This window comes from Pristis pectinata, chromosome 8, assembly GCF_009764475.1.
Source record: "Pristis pectinata isolate sPriPec2 chromosome 8, sPriPec2.1.pri, whole genome shotgun sequence".
Classification (NCBI taxonomy): Eukaryota; Metazoa; Chordata; class Chondrichthyes; order Rhinopristiformes; family Pristidae; genus Pristis; species Pristis pectinata.
Window position 1 is genome coordinate 28,060,606 of NC_067412.1, and position 24,098 is coordinate 28,084,703.

At 45.9% G+C, this 24,098-nt stretch overlaps 1 protein-coding gene across 7 annotated transcripts in view; it reads right to left on the reverse strand.

Moving 5' to 3' along the window:
• The window catches only part of slc29a4a (solute carrier family 29 member 4a), a 139,032-nt gene that overhangs the window by 45,218 nt on the left and 69,716 nt on the right, over window positions 1-24,098 (reverse strand). For all 7 annotated transcript variants that reach the window (XM_052021494.1, XM_052021493.1, XM_052021499.1 and 4 more), the window contains one exon: window positions 3,516-3,723. In XM_052021494.1, coding sequence (XP_051877454.1) covers window positions 3,516-3,690 — 175 coding nt within the window. In that variant the 5' untranslated portion in view covers window positions 3,691-3,723. The remainder of the gene's footprint in view (window positions 1-3,515; window positions 3,724-24,098) is intronic.

Below are 24,098 nucleotides of genomic sequence, written 5' to 3' on the forward strand. Positions count from 1 at the left end.
AGACTGAAACAATAAGGATTCAACTCCATCAAAAAAGTGTAGAAGCTTCACCTGAGTAATGATCAGAGGTCTGGTCCATTACTGTATGCGAGCTGAATCCATTGGTTTTTCTGAATGGACTCTACAGCAACAATCAGGTAAGCTCTACCCTTGGACATTTTTCTGCTTTTAGCCTGGTTTTCAGTGCTTGGCCTTGTTCTTTCATTAAGTTTGCGATGATGACTGATACTGCTGTTGTACGTGCAGTGCCTTATTAGGCACAGCCTATGCACAGTCAATGCTGTCTGCATACTGCAAAGTCCTGATTGCATTCAATTGTAAATTATGTTACTCTTAGAAAGTGTGCTCCACAATCAAATTTCTAGGCCATGGGTTTCTAAAACTCAGGCCTTTCATTGAAGCAAGTAACAATCTAGGGGAAGGAGAATGTTGCAACATAAAAGACAACGGGGCTAGATTGGGTAGCCCCTGAAAACCAGCAGAGGAATCATGGCACATTAAGTTGTAAACATTACTTGGGATGTAGGAAGAATACCAACATTGCCAGCCTGAAAATTCACACTCATTAAAAGCTCTGGATAGCAGTTTGCCAATCTCATGAGCAGCTTGCTACACCTTTTTTAGTGCAGGAAAGACTCACATGTAGGCCAAATAAAAATGGCAGGTTTCCCATCCTGAAGGACAGAAGTAAACCAGATAGGTACTACTGATGCCACTTTTTAACTCCAAAATGTAAACTCCTCAGCTGCTGTGGTGGGATTTGATCCTATCCTATCAGATCAATAGTCCAGCCCTCTGGATACCAAACCAGTAATTCAATGGCACATGGATAAAGGAAGCATCATAATTCTCAGAAGCTGCACTGGAGTCTTGGTGGAGAATGTGATGAGGAAGAGAGAGGTGTTCAATCCACAGGGGCCAGAGACCATTCAGACAAACACTTTGAAGGCAACAGCAGCTCACAGCTATGGTAGTTCATGCTGGAAATGAAACCCCTGATATATGAACACAGTCAATGACCTAACAAACACAGACCAAGCCTGTGCATGCATCTTCAAAAGGCTATGCCCACCAACTGTATCACTAGCCTCAGACACTGATCAATTCACCACTCCTCCATCACTCACCTACTAATAATTTTCTTCAGTAAAAACTCATACCATTATTCATGGGTTCCCTGCACCCTACCTTAGGAGCGTTGGGCAGTCCTGGACTGCCTGCTAGTTGATTCTCTTGCTATATTGTATCCGCACTTCAGTTTGCAACCATGACAGCCACTTTAGTCAAACACCTTGAGCAACTCTCACAGACACACTTGCCCTGCTTTGAGAGAACAAGGTAATGCACAAGTGGAGATACCAGCAGCAATCTAAATGGGGGTCAGACATACCTAAGGCAGTGGTCTCCATCTGTGGATTGGCTATTATCTGGCCAATGGCAAGCATGGAATGGTAGAAGATGATAGTACCTCATTTTGATTCTTTCCTCTTCCACTTCATCCTCACCCTACAATTGTTTCTGATTCAATTAGCTAATGGGGCAGGCTCTTAACATACACACCGCACCCCCTCACTAAAAACAGATCTTCCGTCCAACAAACTCACCACAGAGCCTTTCTTCTTTCAGATAGCCAAATCCTGCAACCTGGCCTGGCAGTGGTGGAATGAGCTATGGAGTACAGGGTGCAGTGGTTAAATTACTGCACTAGCAGCCAGCCTTCTGGGTTGTTGATCTAGAGATGTTAGTTTAAATCCCACAATGGTCACTGGCAAATTTAAATTCAGATAATTAAATAAAGATTTTTCTAAAAAAATCTAGTCTCAGTAACAGATTGTTGTAAAATTCCATCTGGTTCACTAAATGTCCTTTAGAGAAGGACATCTGCCACCCTTACCCAATCTTGACCAATGGCTAACTTTAGGAGCTGGATAATAAATGCTGGTATGACCAGCAATGTCCAGAAGGTGTCAAATTGCATTTGAAGGCATATTAATTCACTGGGTATTGCTTCTCATGGAGGTTCACATAAGAGAATTGTTCCTTGGTGACCCTTGGCAGATATGGTCTCCTAATGAGAGCCCTACTTTCAATCCTCTAGGAACTTGACCAAGAACTAACCTTAAGGATAATTGTTGATCCCTTTAAATAATTCTGTTGAGCAGTTTGGGGGAAAATGTGGGTCATGTTCAGCTGTCTGAGGTTAAAAAGAGGCCGTGAACTGGAGTAACAAATTGTCATTTAGCTGCATTGGCATCAAATCACACTTCTGCACTGAATGTCATCAAAATGTACACATCAACTGGGAATACTCACGCAACATCACCAATATGGCACCTGCCATAAACATGCAGGCTTACACTGGTGCTATTTTTGTGCAAGTAGCACCCAAATACACACGTTACAGAATCTTGTGCCTGATATTTTATTGAAGAGATTGATCCAAAAAATCTTTAGCTTGAGGAAAGCAATGAAGGGAAATGGCACAGAGGTGTGAAAAGCCATTGGTTCTCTCATTTGTCTGGTTATCCTCAAATAAATGGATGGCCCTAAAATGTTAGATAGTGTTGTATATGGAAAATAGATGTTTTTACAGAGTTAGAAAGGAAGATCTGTTTGCTACCTGCGGGACCTCAGTGCTATGAATAGGCTTGGTGAAACCATTTTCCTAATTAAATCTATGCAAATGAGTGATTAGACACAAGGTTAATTTCTCTGTACAGGTGTTAAAGATTAATGTTTTATCATTAATTATCAAACATATTTCTGCCTCTAGCTTTTCAAATCTGCTCCAAGTTAAATTAACAAATCCGGAAGCAGCAATCACATTACAAGGATCCCAGGCACTTTACATAGGAAGAAAGAGGAAGTGAGGAGGCAGTTTAAGGGGAGTGATCAAAGAAGCTTGTTTTGACAAAGCTCCTGCAACTGGGGAGAGATGTGAAAAGGTACAGAGTTTTAGGAAGAGAGAGATTAAGGTGAAGGTAGCTAAAAGCTCTAGGCCCTACACTTTAACAAGCCAACATATGAAAGGTGGTGCTTGGGACAGAACTGGACAACTTGATCAGGAAATCAAGCCTCAGGGTGATTGTAACAGACATAATGTCAAGCCATGATAAGAGGCTTGTGGGGATGGGGAGAAGGGAGACAGGGTTGTGATCAGGAGGAGTGTAATGGACAGCCTTGGGGTGATACCTTTCCCAATAATCAGGGTTAGTGGGATGGATATTTGTCTTCAGTCACCAACATTTCACATATGCACGAGTATTGGCTACCGTTTGTACTCATTTCCTGAAGATTTGACTTCATTCAAGTCAATAGAGCTCAATATCTGAATGAGAATCTCACACGTCTAGCACTAATGGTAAAGGAGTGATCCCATCCTGTACCATCCAGGCTCACAGCTAAAGAATACCCATTTGTATGAGGCACTGCAAGGCTGCTAGTGGCTCTAGAGCCAACAACTTGTAAAGGAATTGGTGGGCAAATAAACACACACGCACTTAAATGAGCATCACCTGGTTCATTGACTATGGACATCCCACTGCCTTGCCTCTGCCTCTGCCTTTCCTTGATCTGAATCTCGTCCTCTTCCAGTGGATATCCATCAAAGCTGAAGTTCATCACCACGTTCCCATCTGGTGTCTGGGTTGGAGTGCCGCTCCTGAAACTCTCCGTGCCCAGGGTTGCCATCCTCGATCTCCTTCACCAGAAAGGGAAAGCTTTCTAATTTCAAAACAAAAAGAAACAGTTCCTCAGTCATCTTTTCAACATGTTTTTAAAAACCAGTTGCTACTTTGTTTGAATTAAAATGTTTGGGAAGCCAGTGTGTGGTTAGTCTGGTGCAAGCAAGTCAGATAATGGAAGCAACCTTGAATGTCAGTCTTCTAGTTTCAAAGCTTTTAGCCCTTCCTGAATTTTAGATCCAAAGGTTGGTTGATATCAGCTGCCAGTAAATTGAAGCTTCTTAGATTGAATATTAAACTTACAATTAGGTATAAAACTCAGACTTAATTAGAAATTAATTGGTCAAAAACATGCAGTGTGCTTATGAAATGGGCCAAAAGTAATGAAGTTGTGAAGTTCTGTATGAGTACAGGAGGCAGCACTAATGCAGTCATCAATGTATCAAAGAAAGAGTTCAGGGAATGGACCTGAGTAAGACTGAAACAAACACTGTTCCACATATCCCACAAAACGAGTCACAGACTGGCCCCATGTGAGTCTCCATAGCTACGCCTTTAATCTGGAGAAAGTGAATGGAGTTGAAGGAGAAGTTTTTCAATGTGAGAACAAGTTCACCAGGCAAATAAGTGTGTTACTGGAAGGGAACTGATTGGGCCTCTGCTCAAAGAAGAAGCAATTGACCTGAGAAATGTTCACATATTACGTTATTTGAAAGGTGCATCCCATCACATTTTTTTTTAGAAGTTTTACCAGGGGACCCATATTGAGCACAGGCTTTGGAAACTGGTTCTTTGCCCAATACTTTAACAAGCCAGCAGATTGATGGAGAAGGACCTCCCTCATGTGAGCCATTCCACTCTATTGGGATAAATGATGGAGGTGTAGGAATGACAGAAATGGCAACATGGAATCAACCATTCTGAGTTGGTGTTTGTTTTTCACATGGTCAGCAGTTGTGATCCCTGTTCTGTGCCCCTATCCTTAAGAAAACACACTTCACTTTCCACTGACCAACCTTTTCTTAAATGAAGTATCCTGGGAAGTTCCTTGGGGCTTGCCCTCCCTACTCTACTAGGTGGCAACTGAGGTTCAGTTTGGAGCAAGCACACTTCTAAATCATAACGTGGTGGTGGTAGTTCAAGATTTACCATGATGAGGTTATCACTGCTCTGCTTTTCCCTCCTATATATTGGGCTTCCCCTTTTCCTATCTTCAGTCCTGATCTAAAACGCTGACCGCCGGCTTTTCTCTGCTGATACTGCCTGACCTGCTGAGTTCCTCCAGCATCGTCGTGTTTTTCATCTAGATTACAGCATCTGCAGTCCTTTGTTTCTCTAAGACAAAGTTAATGCTTTGGGAATTATGCTAAACTTCTGGAAATATTCTTTCCAGCCGTGGAATAGGGTTCCCAATTGTCCTGGATTATTCAGATAAGTACCTGGGATGAAAGAGTAATTTCCAGCGTCAACAGTGCTGGTTAACAACTCTTTCCAAACCCACAGTCAGAACCATCTGAGGAGCAGGGACAGTAGGTTCACGGGAATGTCACTAACCTGACTTCAAAAAATACCAAGGACATTTTATTATCATTTGTTCAAAATCCTGAAACTCTCTACCTAACAGCAATGTCGGAGTCCCTTTAGCAGCACTTTCTCAAGGGCAATTAATAAAGCACATTAAATGCCATCTTTGCTGGTGATTCCTATATACTGAGAAGGAAAATAAACCATGAGAATAATAAAGTTGCACAGAAGTGATCTGTGACTCCATACTATCTTCTCACCACTCCAACCCCTGCTCACGCTTGAACCTTGGACTCCAGCAGTAATGTCCAGGTGGATCCAATGAACACTTCCATATTTGTTAAATTTAAATTTACTAACTAACTTTATGTGATAGGCTGTGATTTCCCAATACTCCTTTCCCTTCAGTTGAGTTGGTGATTATATAAATAACATGTTTTCTGCTTGCTTACACTTAATTTGAATCCAAACTATTTCCACTGTTTACTAGAAATGCAAAGTGCAGTAAATTCAAATGCAAGCTAATTAATAGAGGGAACGGTATGTTTATATGTAATGGGGTTGAAATGAAGTGCAACTCTATATGCTATTCTCAGAATTTAATTTTGGAATCTATATAAACAGCAGAGGTTCAAACAAACATATAGTTAAAGCTTTGAGTATTCACTGTCATGCAGGTTTATACTGAAATGTTTATTTTTATATAATCAAAACAAGACAAAAATGCTTTTGCTAATTATATCAAATATGTATGGAGAACGGCTATTTGCAATGATTTCTCCCATTGTTAATTAGCAAATAGGAATCTTTTATTAATCTTAATGAACTTTGTGAGTTCCTCATATTTGGTTTAAATAATTATTTATTGATGTCCTGCAGTGAAGGTATATCAGAACAACTCATGTAGGAGTACGAGAGAATCAATCTCTTTCATACTTTTGAATACATAACACAGAAATAGTTTGTAAATTCTAAAATCTTTTACAGAAGCATTAAAATTTTGTAAATACATACTGTGTTGCATTCTTGGATCTGAGAAACAATGGATTCACTTAAAAAAATAATGGGAAATGTGGTTATTGGAAACAAAACAATAAACTTTTCTATAATATTTCCAATACAGTTGGAAATATTTTAAGTACAAACTTACACAGGAGAATTTATAGCACCATGTACATACATTCACAGCATATATAAAAGCATTCAAAAGGCAAATAGAGAAGTGTTTATTATCATTTCAAATAACAGCATTTTCCATTTACATTGTAATTAAAGTAGGATCATTTTCAACAGGTTATCTCTAATAATTTTAATCTTGTTCATGTGATGAAGAGAAAGCATCTTGGTTTTGATTCACATGTTTGGATAAAGCACAATTTGGAGCATGTTCAGTTAATCAGAGGGCCAGACTGTGATAGGGGACATCACAGAAACTTCGGCAGAGAAGATTAAGGGGAAATTTAAAGAAAGAGAACCTGTTTCCACTGGCAGGAAGATCAGTAACCAGACAACAAAGATTTAATACTATTTCCAACAACAAACAGAGGAGAGATAAGAAAACTTATTTTTTAAATAAGCAGAGCAAGCTGTTATCCAGAGGACCTGCCTGAATGGTTGAAGGGAAAAGATTCACTAACAACTTTCAACATGGAATTGGATAAGGAAGTACTTGAAGAGGAGAAAATAATTGCAGGGCGATGGAGAAAGAATAGTGAGTGAGACTAATTTTTACCAAAGAACTGGCATAGATATGATGGACCAAAGACTGACCTATCAAAGAGAACTGAGGGACTGCTGTGTGCTATGTCTCACCGAAACGTGCTTTACACATGCCCGGATGTGTTGGTCCTGGCGAGCTCCTGCTCACCCAGCCTGGAATATCTAATGGTGAAGTGTTGACCATACTACCTGCCACGGGAGTTCACTTCAGCTATCCTGATGGCAGTCTACATCCCACCACAGACATGAAGCCTGCACTCAATGAGCTATACTCCGTGGTCAACAACCTTGAGACAGGATACCCTGAGGCCCTCTTCATGACTTCAACCAGGCCAACCTCAAGAGTGTGTTACCAAAGTACTACCAGCACATCTCCTGCTCCACCAGGAGCCCTAACACCTTTGACCATTGCTATGCAACCATCAAAGATGCCGTCCGAGCCACCCCTCACCCTCACTTTGGGAAATCGGACCACCAGGTTGTGCTCCTTCTCCCTGCATACAAACAGAAACTGAAACGGGAGGATCCAGTACAGAGAGTCGTGCAGTGCTGGTCCGAGGAAGCAGATGAGCTCCTACGTGACTGATTTGAGCCAGTGGACTGGTCCATGTTCAAAGACTCAGCTGCCAGCCTTGATGAGTATGTCACCACCATCACAGACTTTATCAGCAAGTGTGTTGAAGACTAAAGAGGACAATACGGGTGTTCGCAAACCAGAAACTATGGATGAACCGGGAGATCCACTCCTTACTGAAGTCGAGGACTGCTGCATTCAAATCAGTTGACCGTGACCTTTACAAGAAATCGAGATACAACCTCCGTAAAGCTATCAGCAATGCCAAGAGACAATACTGGTTCAAAATAGAGTCCCAGACCAGCCGTCAGTTGTGGTAGGGCTTACATGCTATAACAGACTACAAAACGAAGTCAGGCAGCACAGTTAACAACAGTGCATCCCTTCCTGATCGGCTTAACACAATCTATGCGCGTTTTGAACAGGAGAGGAGTGGATTGTCATCACCCACCCTGACAGTCTCCAATGCAACTGAACTTGTGGTCACCTTTGAGGATGTAAGATCAGTCTTCGGGAGCGTGAAGCCAAGGAAAGCATCTGGCCCGGCTGTTGTCCCCGGCTGTGTGCTCAGATTTTGTGCTGATCAGCTGGTGGGGGTATTTGCAGACATATTTAACCTCTCCCTACTTCAATCTGAGGTTCCCACCATTTTAAGAAGACCACTATCATCCTGGTACCCAAGAAAAGCAAGGTAACATGCCTTAATGACTACTGACCAGTGGCTCTGACATCCACCATCATGAAGTGCTTTGAGAGGTTGGTCATGGCATGCATGAACTCCAGCCTCCCAGACAACCTCAACCCACTGCAATTCACCTACCGCCGAAGCAGGTCTACAGGGGACACCATCCCCCTGGCCCTACACTACGTTAGACTATTGTTTATTGACTACAGCTCTGCCTTCAATACTATAATTCCAAGCAGACTCATTACAAAACTCTGAGACATAGGACTCAACATCTCCCTCTGCAACTGGATCCTTGACTTTCTGACCAACAGACCGCAATCTGTGAGGATAGGTGGCAACACCTCCAGCACAATTACTCTCAATACTGGTGCCCCACAAGGTTGTGTCCTCATCCCTCTACGCTAGTCCCTATATACTCACGACTGCATGGTCAGATTCTGCTCTCACTCCATCTACAAGTTTGCAGATGATACCACCATAGTGGGCAGGATCTCAAATAACGATGAGTCAGAGTACAGAAAGGAGATAGAGAGCTTAGTGACATGGCGTCATGACAACAACCTTTCCCTCAATGTCAGCAAAACAAAAGAGCTGGTCATTGACTTCAGGAAAGGGGGCGGTGTACATGCACCTGTCTACATCAATGATGCTGAGGTCAAGAGGGTTGAGAGCTTCAAGTTCCTAGGAGTGAACATTACCAATAGCCTGTCCTGGTCCAAGCATGTAGACGCCATGGCCAAGAAAGCTCACCAGCACCTCTACTTCCTCAGGAGGCTAAAGAAATTTGACATGTCCCCTTTGATACTCACCAACTTTTATTGATGCACCATAGAAAGCATCCTATCTGGATGATTCATGGCTTGGTATGGCAACTGCTCTGCCCAGGACTGCAAGAAACTGCAGAGAGTTGTGGGCACAGCCCAATGCATCATGGAAACCAGCCTCCACTCCATGGACTCTCTCTCGCTGCCTTGGTGAAGCAGCCAGCATTATCAAAGACCCCACCCACCTGGGTCATTCTCTCTTCTCTCCTCTCCCATCAGGCAAAAGATACAGGAGCCTGAGGTCACGTACCACCAGGCTCAAGGACAGCTTCTATCCCACTGTGATAAGACTATTGAATGGTTCCCTTATACGATGAGATGGACTCTTCACCTCACAATCTACCTTGTTTGACCTTGCACCTTATTGTCTACCTGCAGTGCACTTCCCTGTAGCTGTGACATTTTACTCTGTATTGTGGTATTGTTTTTACCCTGTACTACCTCAATGCACTATGTAATGAATTGATCTGTACAAACGGTATGCAAAACCAGTTTTTCACTGTACCTCAGTACAAGTGACAATAATAAACCAATACCAATACTACGCTGTATGATTACATGATGACCAATTTGAAACCAATGATGAATTGCTTCATGGTGACTGACAGTGCTGTAAAGACCATTTCCTCAGAGTGAATGTATCTTAATGCCCATTATTATATTTTAAGTGTTTTTAATTTTTAATAACTCATAAATAATTTTTCAATCTGTAGAATATATTTGTTTCAGGAAAATGTTTTTTTTAAACATCACCTCACATTTGTCATTGGAAACTCCCTCCCAACCCTTCCTGCCCTCATCCCTTCCTACCTCTATAACCTCTTCCAAACTTACAATTCTCCAAAGCCTCTGCACTACTCCAATTCTAATCTTGAACATTCTCAATTTTCAGAGAACTCTGAAAGTACCTTTCAAACCTCTCTGACACTTCAGCCCTCTTTATGATCTGCCTCTTCATATAATCTTTTGGTCATCTGTCCTAATGTCTCACTATGCAGCTTGGAGTCAAATTTTATTTGATAATTGTTTCTGTGTGGTGCCTTGGGATGCTTTGTTGCATTATAAGTACATGGACCAACAAGCTAAATTCCAGAGATGGAATGAGAGTGACTGCCCATGACATCAATACAGTATTTCACCAAGTATACCATCAAAGCACCCGGTACAAATAAAGTTAATAGGCATCAAAGGGATGACATTCTAGTGCTTGAAGTTGTACCTCACACAAAGGATAGTAGCTGTGGTCATTGGAAGTTAATCATCCCAGCCCCAGAACACCGTGACAGTAGTTCCATAGAACAGTGTGCTAGATCTGACCATCTTCAGCTACCCTGTCAATAACCTTCCTTCCATAAAGTCAAAAGTGGGAATGTCCATTGATGATTGCATAATGTTCAATTCCATTCGCCGCTCCTTAGCATGCAGCAAGACCTAGACAATATCCAGGCATGGACTGATTATATTTGCACCACAGAAATGCCAAACAATGACCATCTCCAACAAAAGAGAGAGTTTAATCACATTACCATTATCAAGTCCACTCCCATCAATATCCTGAGGCTCACCTTGAACCCGAAACTCAACTGGACCAGCCACATGAATACTGTGGCTGCAAAGGCAGATCAGAGATTGCGTATCCTGCAGCACTCTAAGGTCTTTCTACCACTTACAAGGCACAAGTCATTAGCATGATGGAATACTCTCTATTTGCTTAGATGATAAGAGTTCCAACAACTCTCAAGAAGCCCAACACCAACCAGGACAAAGCAGCCTGCTTGGTACCCCATGTACCATCCTGAACATTCATTCCCTACACTACAAACTGTCCAGGTTTTTCCAACAGTACCACCCCAAATCTGCAATATCCATCACCAAGGAGGACAAAAACAGTAGGCATATGGGAACACCACCACCTGCAGGTTCCCCTGGAAGTTGTGCACCATCCTGACATGGAAATGTATCACGGGTCCTTCATCATTGCTCAGTCTAAGTCCTGGAACACCCTCCCAAAAAAAGCCCTGCGGCAGTACCTTCACCAGAAGGACTGCAGCAGTTCAAGGTGGCAACTCACCACCACTTTAAGAGCATCTGGGCATGGGCTATAAATGCTGGCTTGCCAGTGATGTCCAGATCCCGAAAATTAATAAATGAAAAATATATAAATGCAAGTTGTTATGTTACTTAATGTACTCAGCTGAATCTGGGGTTCATAAGTCAAATCAGTACTCACAGCTCCGTGGCAGAAAATAACAGTGTTCCTCTTACAGCCTCTACAATGTAAGGGAGATAAAATTTATAAAACCTGAATGTTGTTACTAATCTAGTTCAAGGTCAAGAGATATCTACTGTTTACTGTTATTTAAATTTGCTAAGGCCTTTTCCCTGGTCAGAAAGATTTTGTTCCTCATAAGAAAGCTGCCTCACTGGACTAGGGTAAGATTGGCACATCTCCCCATATTCTCTGCCTTAGACAATGTGCCTGGTTTCTAGGTTTCTGGGCATGCCACCAACTGCAAACCTGCAGGTTGGGAATCATCTTTGGGATCTTGCATTACACCACAACATCCTTCACCACCAATAATACTGCTCACACATCGATAACTTAGAAGCAACCATTGTAATATTTTAGACCAGGTATCCGTGGTGATGAGTGCACTTCACATTCTCTGTTGGATTCAATTAATACTAATTGTGGTGAGAAATCTTACAGTCAGATATACAAGTGGATCTGGGCACTCAAAATACTGACTGAGGTCCAAGATCTGTAAGTAGGGATTTTTCCTCACAGACCAAGGTTTAGGGATGTGCATAACTTCAATAGAGTGCAGAGGATGTCGAGGATCACCAAGCTAAACACAGGCTGGGGGAAAGGAAGACGATTTAGCCCCTCAAACTGTTCCCACTTTCAATGAGATAATGGTTGATTTATTTCCCTATTCCTTATTATCTTTGGTTAACAAAAATAATAATTTCAGATTTAAATTTAAAAATTGAGTCAGCAAGAAATGTTTGTGAAAGAGACTTCCAAATTTCTATCACTCCCTCTCTGTGAATGGGTTTCCCAACTTCACTCCTGAAAGGCCCAGTGTTAATTTTTAGTCTCTGCCTCTAGACTTGCCACCCGGTGAAATAGTTCCTTGCTATGTATCTTAAGAGTTCACCTTAATAGCTTGAAAATTTCAATCAAATCACCCTTAGCGTTCAAAATTGCAAGTAATACAATACTAATTTGCATAATCTCTTTTATAATTTAACCTCAATTCTCAAACTATTATTCTAATAAATCTACATAACACTGCAAGGCCAATGTATTACCCCTAAGGTTGTTATCTTCACTATTTTTCATGCAGGGGTCACTTTGGCAAAAATCTTTCAATGTGAAAGTCACATTAATTACCAGTTTCACATATTGCTTAATACTCTTTAATGGCTTACACTCTCTCTCCTTTTATTTCACACCCCATCTCACTTTACTTAATTCTTGCCCCCTCTATTAATATATCACTTTCTCTCTCTCTCTTTCTCCCTGTACATTCTCACCTTCATGTCCTTTCTTTCTCTTCCTCATCACTTTCTCCATTTTTGTTTGTTTTCCTTCTTGCCCACTCCTTTCTGTTTCTCCATCTTGCTGGGTCACACTGATCTCATCTCCCAAACCCTTCCTGTTTCTCAGTTAATCCTTTGTAGTTCTGTCTTTCTATTGCCTCTCCCTCTCCTTCTGTCTCTTCCGTCTTTTCCTCACTCTCTCTCTCTCCCTGATATCTCTCACACCATTATCACCTGAAATCTCTCTCTCACTTTCTCCTTCTCAGTCTCTTTCTCAACTCCCCACTGTTCTCTGTTGCTCAGTTGTACTGTCTCTCTCTCTCTTCTTTTTGGATTTGTCTCCCCTGCCTTACATTTCACTTTCTCCTGCTTTATTTACCTTTTATTTTCTCTGTCCTTTCCTCTCTCCTTTTCACTATCTCTTTTTCTCTGATTTCTTGCTTTCCGTTTTGCTTTCTATCAGCTATCCCCACTCTCATGTGCACACTTACTCTCCGTATCTCTTTACAGCACCCATTCTCTGCCTCTCTTCCTCTTCACTTCTAACACATCACATTTATGACTGCTGTGCTCCTTACCTCAATCTCCATCCACCTCTATCACTTTCTCCCGTTTGTGTGCGCGCATGCACGCGCATGTGTGACTTCCTAAACTTTCACTAGTCTGATTTTCTCTTATGTGTCTATTTCCTCCACCACCACCACCACCAGCCCCTTCCCTCCTCACTCACTCTAATGGTGTCCCTCCTTCTCCATATCTCTTCTAAAGTGTGTGAGTGGATGCTAACTATTTCTGCACGCTCTCTCCTTTTCTTCATCTATGTTTGCATATCCTTTTTGCACGAGCCCTCTGTCACTTTCTTTCTACTCCTCTCACATTCCCTTCCTCTGCCTCTGTGACTGCCTCCTTCATCTCCCTCACTCCCATTTCCTCTCTCTTCTTCACATCTCTCCGCTATCCTGCTGTCTTTCCTCTTATTTCATTTCTCGCCACCACCACCCCTCACCTATCTTTCTCCCTGTTTATCCTGAATCGGTGTCGGCAAACACTTGGGACATAATTTGTAGTGAGTATACATTACTTTAGAATGAAATTGTGTGAGACACCTAGTGCAAGCACGGTCAACGTAAGCAAAAGGTAGACTGAAGGGAGATGTTGATAGCGGCAAAATGTAGCAATAACCTTGAGAACTGGAAGGGATTTGGAAATGTGAAAAATATGAGCAAAGAACTGATGGATAGAGGACATAAAATACAGAGTTAAGCAATAAAAGATGAAAACAGATTGTAAAAGCTTCTTGAAGTATATAAAATGTAGAGCTTAGCGACAGTAAATATGGGTCTCTTATAGGCAAAGACAGGAAAATTATAAGGGGAAGATGAATGGTTAAAAAAAATAAATACATGCTTTGCCTCTGTCATTATTTTTGGAAAACACAAATATATTTATTTTGAAAAGAATGGGGAAAGAAGGATTTATTCAGAGTGAGGAACTTTAAGAAAATAGGGTTTGTAATGCATTGAGACAATAATGAATGGGATTAAAACTCATTAAATCTACTGGACTTGACAGCCTTTACCGTGGGTATTCAAAGAGATCTTGGTAGTGACAGTGGTTCCACTGATTTTAATCTCCCATAAATCGGAAAATGGCCTCCTTAGATCGAGGGGTGACAAACTCATCCCCATCGTTCAATAAAGTATGGAGAATGGGAGAGGGAACTGTGCACTGGTTAGCCTGACATCAGTGTGAGGAAACGATTGAGAAGAAAAACAGATATTAGACAGGGAAACTATTTGACAAATCCGTTGAAGTATTTTCAGTCTGCAACGGGCTGGGTAGATAAATGTAAACCAGTGAATTTACAACAGAGGTGCAATAAGCTGCCTCTAAGAGGTTCTTATTCGAAATTCGGACTTATAAAATTGGGTATCATATTAACATGTATTGAAGTAAGCAGAAAGTAGGAATAAGTGAGTAAATTTTGGAATGACAGTCTCTGTAATCAGCACTGCTGAGTGTATGAAAATCACTATGATGCTGGAGGAAGTCAGCAGCCAGGCAGCATCTGTGGAGAAAAGCAGGTGGTCAATGTTTTGGGTCAGGACCCTTCTTCAGGACTGAAGATAGGAAAAGGGGAAGCCCAATATATAGGAGGGAAAAGCAGAGCAGTGATAGGTGGACTAAAATGGGGAGGCAGAGTGGGCACAAGGTGGTGATAGGTAGATGCAGGTAAGAGATAGGGATAGGCAGGTATGGGGAGGGAGGGAGGGGAGAGCAGATCCACCGGGGGATGGGTCAAAGGTAGGGAGAGAGAAAAAAAAAAGTGGGGTAGGAAAAAGAGAGATAGGCTAGGATAGGGAAGAAGAGCCATGGTTGGGGGCACGGGTGTGGAGATTACTTAAAGTGGGAGAATTCAATATTCATGCCGTTAGGCTGCAAGGTTCCAAGACGGAAAATGAGGTGCTGTTCCTCCAGTTTGAGCTTGGAATTTTCCTGGCAGTGGAGGCCAAGGACTGATATATCTGTAATAGTGTGGGAGGGGGAGTTGAAGTGATTGGCAACAGGGAGATGCAGATCATGGTTACGAACAGAGCGCAGATGTTCAAGCATCTGCAGTCCTTTGTTTCTCTAGTATTACTGCTAGGTGTATGTATGTGTTCCTATATCTGTGCTAATGTATGAGAGAGGGGGGGGGGGAGAGAGGGGGGGGGGGAGAGAGGGGGGGGGGGAGAGAGGGGGGGGGGAGAGAGGGGGGGGGGAGAGAGGGGGGGGGGAGAGAGGGGGGGGGGGAGAGAGGGGGGGGGGAGAGAGGGGGGGGGGAGAGAGGGGGGGGGGGAGAGAGGGGGGGGGGAGAGAGGGGGGGGGGAGAGAGGGGGGGGGGAGAGGGGGGGGGGAGAGGGGGGGGGAGAGGGGGGGGGAGGGGGGGGGAGGGGGGGGGGGGGGGAGGGGGGGGGAGAGGGGGGGGGAGAGGGGGGGGGGAGAGTGGGGGGGGAGAGTGGGGGGGAGAGTGGGGGGGAGAGGGGGGGGGAGAGGGGGAGAGGGGGGTGGGGGGGGGGGGGGGGGGGGTGAGGGGGGGAGGGGGTGGGGGGGGGGGGTGGGGGAGGGTGGGGGGGGGGGAGGGGGGGAGAGAGGGAGGGAGGGAGGGGGGAGAGAGGGGGGAGGGAGGGGGAGAGGAGGGGGGAGGGGGGAGGGAGGAGGGGGGGGGGAGAGGAGGGGGGGGGGGGGGAGAGAGGGGGGGGGTGGGAGAGAGGGGGGGGGGAGAGAGGGGGGGGGAGGGGGGGGGGAGAGGAGGGGGGGGGGGGGGGGGGGGGAGAGGGGGGGGGGGGGGAGGAGGGGGGGGGGGAGAGGGGGGGGGAGAGAGGGGGGGGGGGAGAGGGGGGGGGAGGGGGGGGGGGGAGAGGGGGGGGGAGGAGGGGGGGGGAGAGGGGGGGGGGGAGGGGGGGGGGGGGGGGAGGGGGGGGGGGAGGGGGGGGGGGGGGGGAGGGGGGGGGAGGGGGGGGGGGGGGGGGGGGGGGGGAGGGGGGGGGGGGAGAGGGGGGGGGGGGGGAGGGGGGGGAGAGGGGGGGGGAGAGGGGGGGGAGAGGGGGGGGAGAGGGGGGGGAGAGGGGGGGGAGAGGGGGGGGGAGAGGGGGGGGGAGGGGGGGGAGGGGGGGAGGAGGGGGGGAGAGGGGGGGAGAGGGGGGGGAGAGGGGGGGAGAGGGGGGGGAGAGGGGGGGGAGAGGGGGGGGAGAGGGGGGGGGAGAGGGGGGGGGGAGAGGGGGGGGAGGGGGGAGAGGGGGGGGGGAGAGGGGGGGAGAGGGGGGGAGAGGGGGGGGAGGGGGGGGGAGAGGGGGGGAGGGGGGGGAGGGGGGGGAGAGGGGGGGAGGGGGGGAGGGGGGGAGAGGGGGGGAGAGGGGGGAGAGGGGGGGAGAGGGGGGGAGAGGGGGGGAGGGGGGGGAGGGGGGAGGGGGGAGAGGGGGGAGAGGGGGGGAGAGGGGGGAGAGGGGGGGAGGGGGGGAGGGGGGGAGGGGGGGGAGGGGGGGGGGGGGGGGGGAGGGGGGGGGGGGGAGGGGGGGGAGGGGGGAGGGGGGGGGGGGGGGGGGAGGGGGGGAGGGGGGGAGAGGGGTGGGAGAGGGGTGGGAGAGGGGGGGGGAGAGGGGGGAGGGGGAGCGGGGGAGGGAGGGGGGAGGGAGGGGAGGGGGGGGGGAGAGAGGGAGGGAGGGAGAGAGGGGGGAGGGAGGGGGGAGAGAGGGGGGAGGGAGGGAGAGAGAGGGAGGGAGGGAGAGAGGGAGGGAGGGGGAGAGAGGGAGGGAGGGGGAGAGAGGGAGGGAGGGGGAGAGAGGGAGGGAGGGGGAGAGAGGGAGGGAGGGAGGGAGAGGGAGGGGGAGAGAGGGAGGGAGGGGGAGAGAGAGGGAGGGAGGGGGAGAGAGGGAGGGAGAGAGAGAGGGAGGGGGAGGGAGGGAGGGAGGGGGAGGGAGGGAGGGAGGGGGAGAGAGGGAGGGAGGGGGAGAGAGGAGGGAGGGGAGAGAGGGAGGGAGGGGAGGGAGAGAGGGAGGGGAGGGAGGGGAGAGAGGGAGGGGAGGCGGGGGGGGGTGGGAGGGCGGGGGGAGGGGCGAGAGGGAGGGAGGGAGGGGGAGAGAGGGAGGGAGGGAGGGGGAGAGAGGGAGGAGGAGGGGGGGAGAGGGAGGGAGGGAGGAACAGTGAGGGAGGGAGGGAGGGAGGGAGGGAGGGGGAGAGTGGGGGAGGGAGGGGGAGAGTGGGGGAGAGGGAGGGGGAGGGAGGGAGGGAGGGGGAGAGAGGGGAGAGAGGGAGAGAGAGAGGGAGAGAGGGAGGGAGAGAGGGGGAGAGAGGGAGGGAGGGAGAGGGAGGGAGGGAGAGGGGGGAGAGGGAGGGAGGGAGACGGAGGGAAGGGGAGAGAGGGGGAGAGAGAGTTTTCCCCCCATTGTGTGGCGTCACCCCTTTGCAGCTTAGATTTTCCTTCCCTTGTACCCCACTCTCTGACCTCCAACTTTCCCAATATCCCACAGACCACCACCCATCAGCCCTTACCCAAGAACAAATTCCACATTCCTGGCCACACTCCACCCACACACCCGGCCCCATTCCCGACCACACTCCATCTACACTCTTATCCCTGTTCCACTGGACGCACATCTAGGATGGATGGGAACTACCACTAGAGACAGCCTTGAAACGAAGAACACTTTTAAAAATTTTACTTACAGTGTGGTAACAGGCCCTTCTGGCCCAACGAGTCCGCACTGCCCATTTTAAACCCAAATTAACCTACCCATATGTCTTTGAAATATGGGAGGAAACCGGAGTACCCGGAGGAAACCCACGCAGACACAGGAGAACGTACAAACTCCTTACAGACAGCGACGGGAATCGAACCCCGATTGCTGGCGCTGTAATAGCGTCGCACTAACCAAATGTTCTCCCTAATAGTGAGGTCTAGTTTCATGGAGAGTTAGTCATACGGTGCTTAGGTGACATCTGACATTTTACTTGGATCTGGTGTACTTGGTTATTGCCTTCATCTCATCTCCCCCAGGCATTAAATGTGCTGGATTTCCCCAGAAGGATGGTGCACCACATGGTAATGGACCAGGTGGAATCTCCACTCACGAGTTGCTTGAATGCATCATTCAACAAGGAGTTCATAATGCTCGTGGTCTTTAGGGAAGGTCATTATGTTGGTGAACCTGTTTCATCAAACTGCAGTTCCAGAGGGAGAGACTCTCCTTATGCAGTCTTTTCCATCATTTTTGTTGCGGCTTCTTTCCTACTTTTCCAGGCACCTCTCTTGGGTACTGCTTTCTTCTCCTCAAGTGTTTTCAAACTCAGGTTGTTGAACTTTAACTCTCAATCAGTGACTGGGAGCTGTCTAAACCCATTAATCCAGGTTCCTGAGGAGAAGCAGGTCACATCATTTTACCATCTTGGATGTTTGGTGCATTCTGGTTTCTCAGTAGTATACATAGATTTTGCAGTCTGTGAAACATCAGTTTAAATGTTTGTCATTGCTGATCTAGCTCACTGTTTACCAGGATTATCATCATTTTATTTTCTCAAATTCTATTCTCTGCTCTTCAACAGCAGTGTTTCTCCTTTTACTGATGAACGGAGACAGGGTCCGCAGGGTCACACTTTCCAGATCCAACCCAGAATCACTGATGCCAGGTAAGGTCACGGAAACAGCTTCATTGTGTCATCAAAACTAATGAAGGAAGAGACTGGAAATCTCCTCAAAATGGCAGATTGCACCCTACCTTTTACCTGTCTAAATATAATTAAACAACAGAACATCGTTCTGACATTTCTAAAAAAAAATGTTGCTAGCTGGATCAAGCCTACAGCAGGCCACTATGGCAATGGAGCAGCTGTCAATGAAGAGCTGATACGCGGCCTCCAAAATACCGGCTTTCAACTTCTTTTCTGTTCCTCAGATGTATTTTATCAAAAGAATGTTGACTTGGTTAAAGATGTTTGCTGGTTCACGTCTGTTTATTTGACTTTTCATTTGTAGGACCCTCCAGAGATAACAGTTTCCTATATTTGAACCCTCCCCTCTGATGGGCAGGCACAGTAGTGTAGCAGTTAGCATAACGCTGTTACAGTGCCAGCGACCCGGGTTCAATTCTGGCCACTGTCTATAAGGAGTTTGTACGTTCTCCCCGTGTCTGCATGGGTTTCCTCCGGGTGCTCCAGCTTCCTTCCACATTCCAAAGACGTACGGGTTAGGAAGTAATGGGCATGCTATGTTGGCACCGGAAGCGTGGCGACACTTGCGGGCTGCCCCCAGAACACTCTACGCAAAAGGTGCATTTCACGGTGTGTTTCAATGTACATGTGACTAATAAAGATATCTTATCTTATCTAACAGGAGACAGTCGGGCTTCCTGTGGATCTGATGTTAATCACTGCTGTCTGAAGGTCAGCAGTTGGCTCATCAGCACTGTCGCACCAAATGCTGACAAAGGCTACATTTTGGGAGGATGTGGGGGAAGGGAGGCGTTATCCACAGTTTAATGATCTGAGTCACAACAATGTGGGCTCGTCCCATCTAGAAGCTAGAGTATAAAATCTAGGTTGAGATGTTAACCTGTCAGCTCTCCCAGCTGGATGTACAAGATCATATGGCAGTACTACAAGGGAAGTTCTCTCCAAAGTCTGGGCCAATATCATGAAACAGAATACCTGCTTCTTATCATGTCCTTGTTTGGGGACCACAGCCACTGGCTGTAGGGATTCCAATATTAGATAGTAACTACCCCTTTAATACATTTTTCATTGCCTCCAATGTGTTCTGTGACATTGTGAGGTCAAGGCTTATTTACAGTGCTTGGTGGTTTCCCATGGAGTACCTATCACATGGGACAGAATGATACCATGCTGCAGGGGGACAGGGGTCCTCAAGAGGCCCTGAACCAGCCAGATTTTCAATTTAAGGCCCTTAAACCAGTAGGGAGGGGGAGCTGGTCAATGTACTGCCTTCTCTTTCCAGCCACAACACTGACCCAGGCCATGCCACCACTTTCCCAATAATCCCTAGAGCATATTGTGTGTCATTTTGATCACTTTAGTGTAGAAAGGACATGATTGCACTGGAGAGAGAATCAGAATCAGATCAGTGCAAAGGAGATTCACCAGGATATTGCACAGGATGGAATGTTTCAGTTATGAGGAGAGAATGGATAGGCTGAGTTTGTTCTCCTTGGAGCAGAGGAGCCTGAGAAGGGACCTGATAGAGGTACAGGCCATCCGCAGGTTAAGAATGCCTGACCTATGTACACAGCTATATTCAAACGAGTTCTCATAATATCATTAAATTCAAAAGTCTGACATACACTCATACGTTCATTCCTACGACTGGCAGAACTAGATTTCTCTCTCCCTTGACTTTTAGTAATTTTTTTAATCAGTCATGTGGTTTTGATGACATTCATTACAAAACTGTGGTGGTGTGGTCACCTTACAGAGTGATTTTTGTGTATTTTCCAGCTTATGGACAAAACTGGTTGAGCGATGCTGCAACAACAACCTCTCGCTCAATGTCATCAAAACTAAAGAACAAATTGTTGACTTCAGCAAGGGGAACAAGGACGAACATGTGCTAGTCTACACTGGGGAATTAGCAGTGGAGAGAGTCAACAGCTTTAAATTCCTGGGCGTTAACATATGGGATGACCTGTCCTGGGCCTGGCAGTCATAAGTAAAACATGCCAGTGTCTTTACTTCCTTAGGAGATTGAAGAGGTTTGGTTTGTCACCAAACACTAACAAACTTCAACAGGTGTATAGTTGAAAGCATCCTGACTGGTTGCATCATAGTCTGGTAAAGCAATTCGAATGTGCAAGAACATAAGACGCTGTAGAGAGTAGTGGACTCTGCCCAATACATCAGGGGCATATCCCTCCCCACCATCAGTAGTATCTACAGGAGACACTGCCTCAAGGCAGCAACATCTATCATCAAAGATCTCCACCAGCTGGGCCATGCCATCTTTTCACAGCTACCATCGGGCAGAAGGTACAGAAGCCTGAAGTCCCACACCACCAGGTTCAAGAACAGCTAGTTCCCTTCAACCATTTGGGTTCTTGAACCAACCAGCAAAACCCTAATCACTACAGTTTAGCAATACTGTGACCACTTTACATTAAAATGGACTTTGTTTTTTTTTCCTAAGCATGTTTTCTTGAAAAATTGTGTATAATTTATGTTTATGTTTTTGTGAATGCTGCTTATATGATGCTATGTACCTGTGATGCTGTTGCAAATAAGTTTTTCATTGCACCTATGCATACATGTACTTGTGCATATGGTAATAAATTTGACTTTGACAAAATCAAATGATGGACATCTGTAAAAACAGAACTCGTTCATTACCCAAGGATGGCCTGTACATAAAATTATGAGAAGCACATGTAGGATAGATAGTAAGAAACTTTTCCACATGGCAGAAGTGCCTAAGACCAGAAGGCACAGGTATAAGAGAAGAAATAAGAGGTTTAGGTAGGATCTGAGAAAGAATTCTTTTCAACCAGAGAGTGGTTGAAATCTGGAAATCACTGCTTGATATGATGGTGGATATACAGACTCTCAGCCTTTAATCTAAAAGCAGATCCAACCATAGCAAGATGACGTTCCAGTGATCATTTGTGTGAGTTAAATAGTTTTGACCATGATCACCTACAAGGCGAGGTTCTGCTGTCAGTCTAGCAAGGCATTAAATAGTTGAATGGGAGTGTGGTCTGTGTTGCCAAACTGCTAAACAAGGTGACCTTAGTTGGCTGGAAGACGAAGAAGAGAAAAAAGGCAAAAAAGGTTTACCAGGAGCAAAGATCTCGAAGATGGGTTGGGGTAGAACAAGTCAACCATGAGTGAATGTTTTCCAAATCACACACAACTCCCAATTCTGGGTTCAAGCCCAGCAGTTCCAAAGATGTTGTTACACACTTGTGAATGTGTGACTTGGCTTCTAACTCTTTTAATTGAAGAAAACCACAATAGCAATTTCTTAAAGCATTGATGTCCCAAATATTTGGTGACATCAATTTGTCATTGGGGCCAATTTAGCATAATAATAAAAAAAATGGGTGAAGTCCAACTTCCAGGCCATATCATCCTGCTCAGTTTCCCAAGGGTGATTTTTCAAGAATTTATCCCTCGTTGTTCATTTTGACTAAAGAATTTCAACAGAAGGCTTCTGACTCCACATTGACTTTGCAGATGGTTCTTTGTTAGTTGCATGTGGCTGACTTACTGAAAGTTTTAATAATAACCAGTAAAAATAATTAGCACATGCACAAATGTTCATAACACTAATTAGAGCATTAATAACATGGATCTCCTGGAGACAGCCTTCAGCAAAATGGCCTGTCCATTTTCATGAGTACATCAGCAAGGGTTCAATTCCGATTTGGTAATAGCATTAAAGAGAGGGAGTGAGCCAGCAGCATGTTTTATATCTCTCCTGATTTCCAGTGTCATTTGAGTGCTCCCCATTAAAACCCACTCTTCCAGGAGCCCAAGGAGCTCCCCAAACCCAATCAGACCCCTCCCTCTTGAGGAACAAGCTCATTGGTCAACACTAACTTTATGCTAAGGACCATTCCCTTGAGAACCTTGATTCGCTCCCCAATTCTTGGCTCCTACCAACTGGGTCCAATGCAAGTCTTGACAGATCCACAAAGACGATTACCCTAGAAATCATGGCATCTTAGAAACCAAAGCACAGAAGAAGGGGATTCACTTAAAGTGGACTGCCCAAGCTAATACAAAAACAGATAATGCTGGAAATACTCAACAGGTCAGGCCACATCTGTGGGAAGAGAAACAGAGTCAATGTTTTTTTTAGGTTGGAGACCATCATCAAAACTGAAAAGGAGAAAAAAGAAGCTTGTAAAACTGCAGGGAGGGTGGGGGAAGGAGTTGTCTTTGATAGGGTAAAACCAGGGTGACCATGGGGATAAGCTGTAAACAAGGTTATCTAGGCAATGAGTGAATGGGAGTAGTTATGGGTGAGAAGATAGACAAAAGAGTCGAAACAAAAGAATGTGGGAGTGGTATTGGTTTATTATTGTCATTTGTACCGAGGTACAGTGAAAAACTTGTCTTGCATACTGTTAGTGAAAAGCAGAGCAGGAGGACAAAGTCTTTCCTTCCCTCTCAACCTGGTTTCATTTACTGAAATTTTTTTTGTTTTCTCCCCCATTATCTGTTTCCACGTATCAGCTGCCAGCTTCTGTCTCACACTCCACCCTCTCCCTCCCCCTTCCCTGTCCCCACCTCAAACCCCCTCCCCCCATCCCACCCCCATCTGGTCCACCTATGATAGAATCATATAGCATGGAAACATATCCTCTGGCCGAACTGATCCATGCCGACGAAGATTCCCATCTAAGTTGGTCCCATTTGCTCGCGTTTGGTCCATATTGTTCTAAACCTTCCCTATCCATGTACCTGTCCAAGTACCTTTTAAATGTTGTTAATGTACCTGCCTCAACCACTTCCTCTGGCAACTCATTCCATACACTGACCACCCTCTGGGTGAAAAAGTTGCCCCTCAGGTTCCTATTAAATGTCCCTCCTCTCACCTTAAACCTATGGCCTCTAGTTCTTGATTCCCCAACCCAGAGAAGAAAACTGTGTGCATTGACCCTATCTATGCCCCTCATGATTTACACACCTCTATAAGATTGCCCCTCATTCTCCTGATGAAAAAAGTCCCAACCTATTTAACCTCTCTCCATAACTCCATCCCTCAATTCCCAGCAACATCCTCGTAAACCTATCTACCACCCTCTGTCTTACCTCTCCCTCTCACTTCTAATAGATTGGCTATTGTCCCTCTACACTCTCAGTCCTGATGAAGCGTCTCAATCTGAAATGCTGACTATCCTTTTGTCTGCACAGATGCTGCCTGACCCCGCTGAGTTCTTCCAGTGGTTTGTCTTTTTCTCCAGATTCCAGCATCTGCAGTCTCTTGTGTCCCCAACTCTGCACTCACAACTCCCACTTTCTTTTGTCTAGGTTCTTTTGTCTATGTTCCCAGC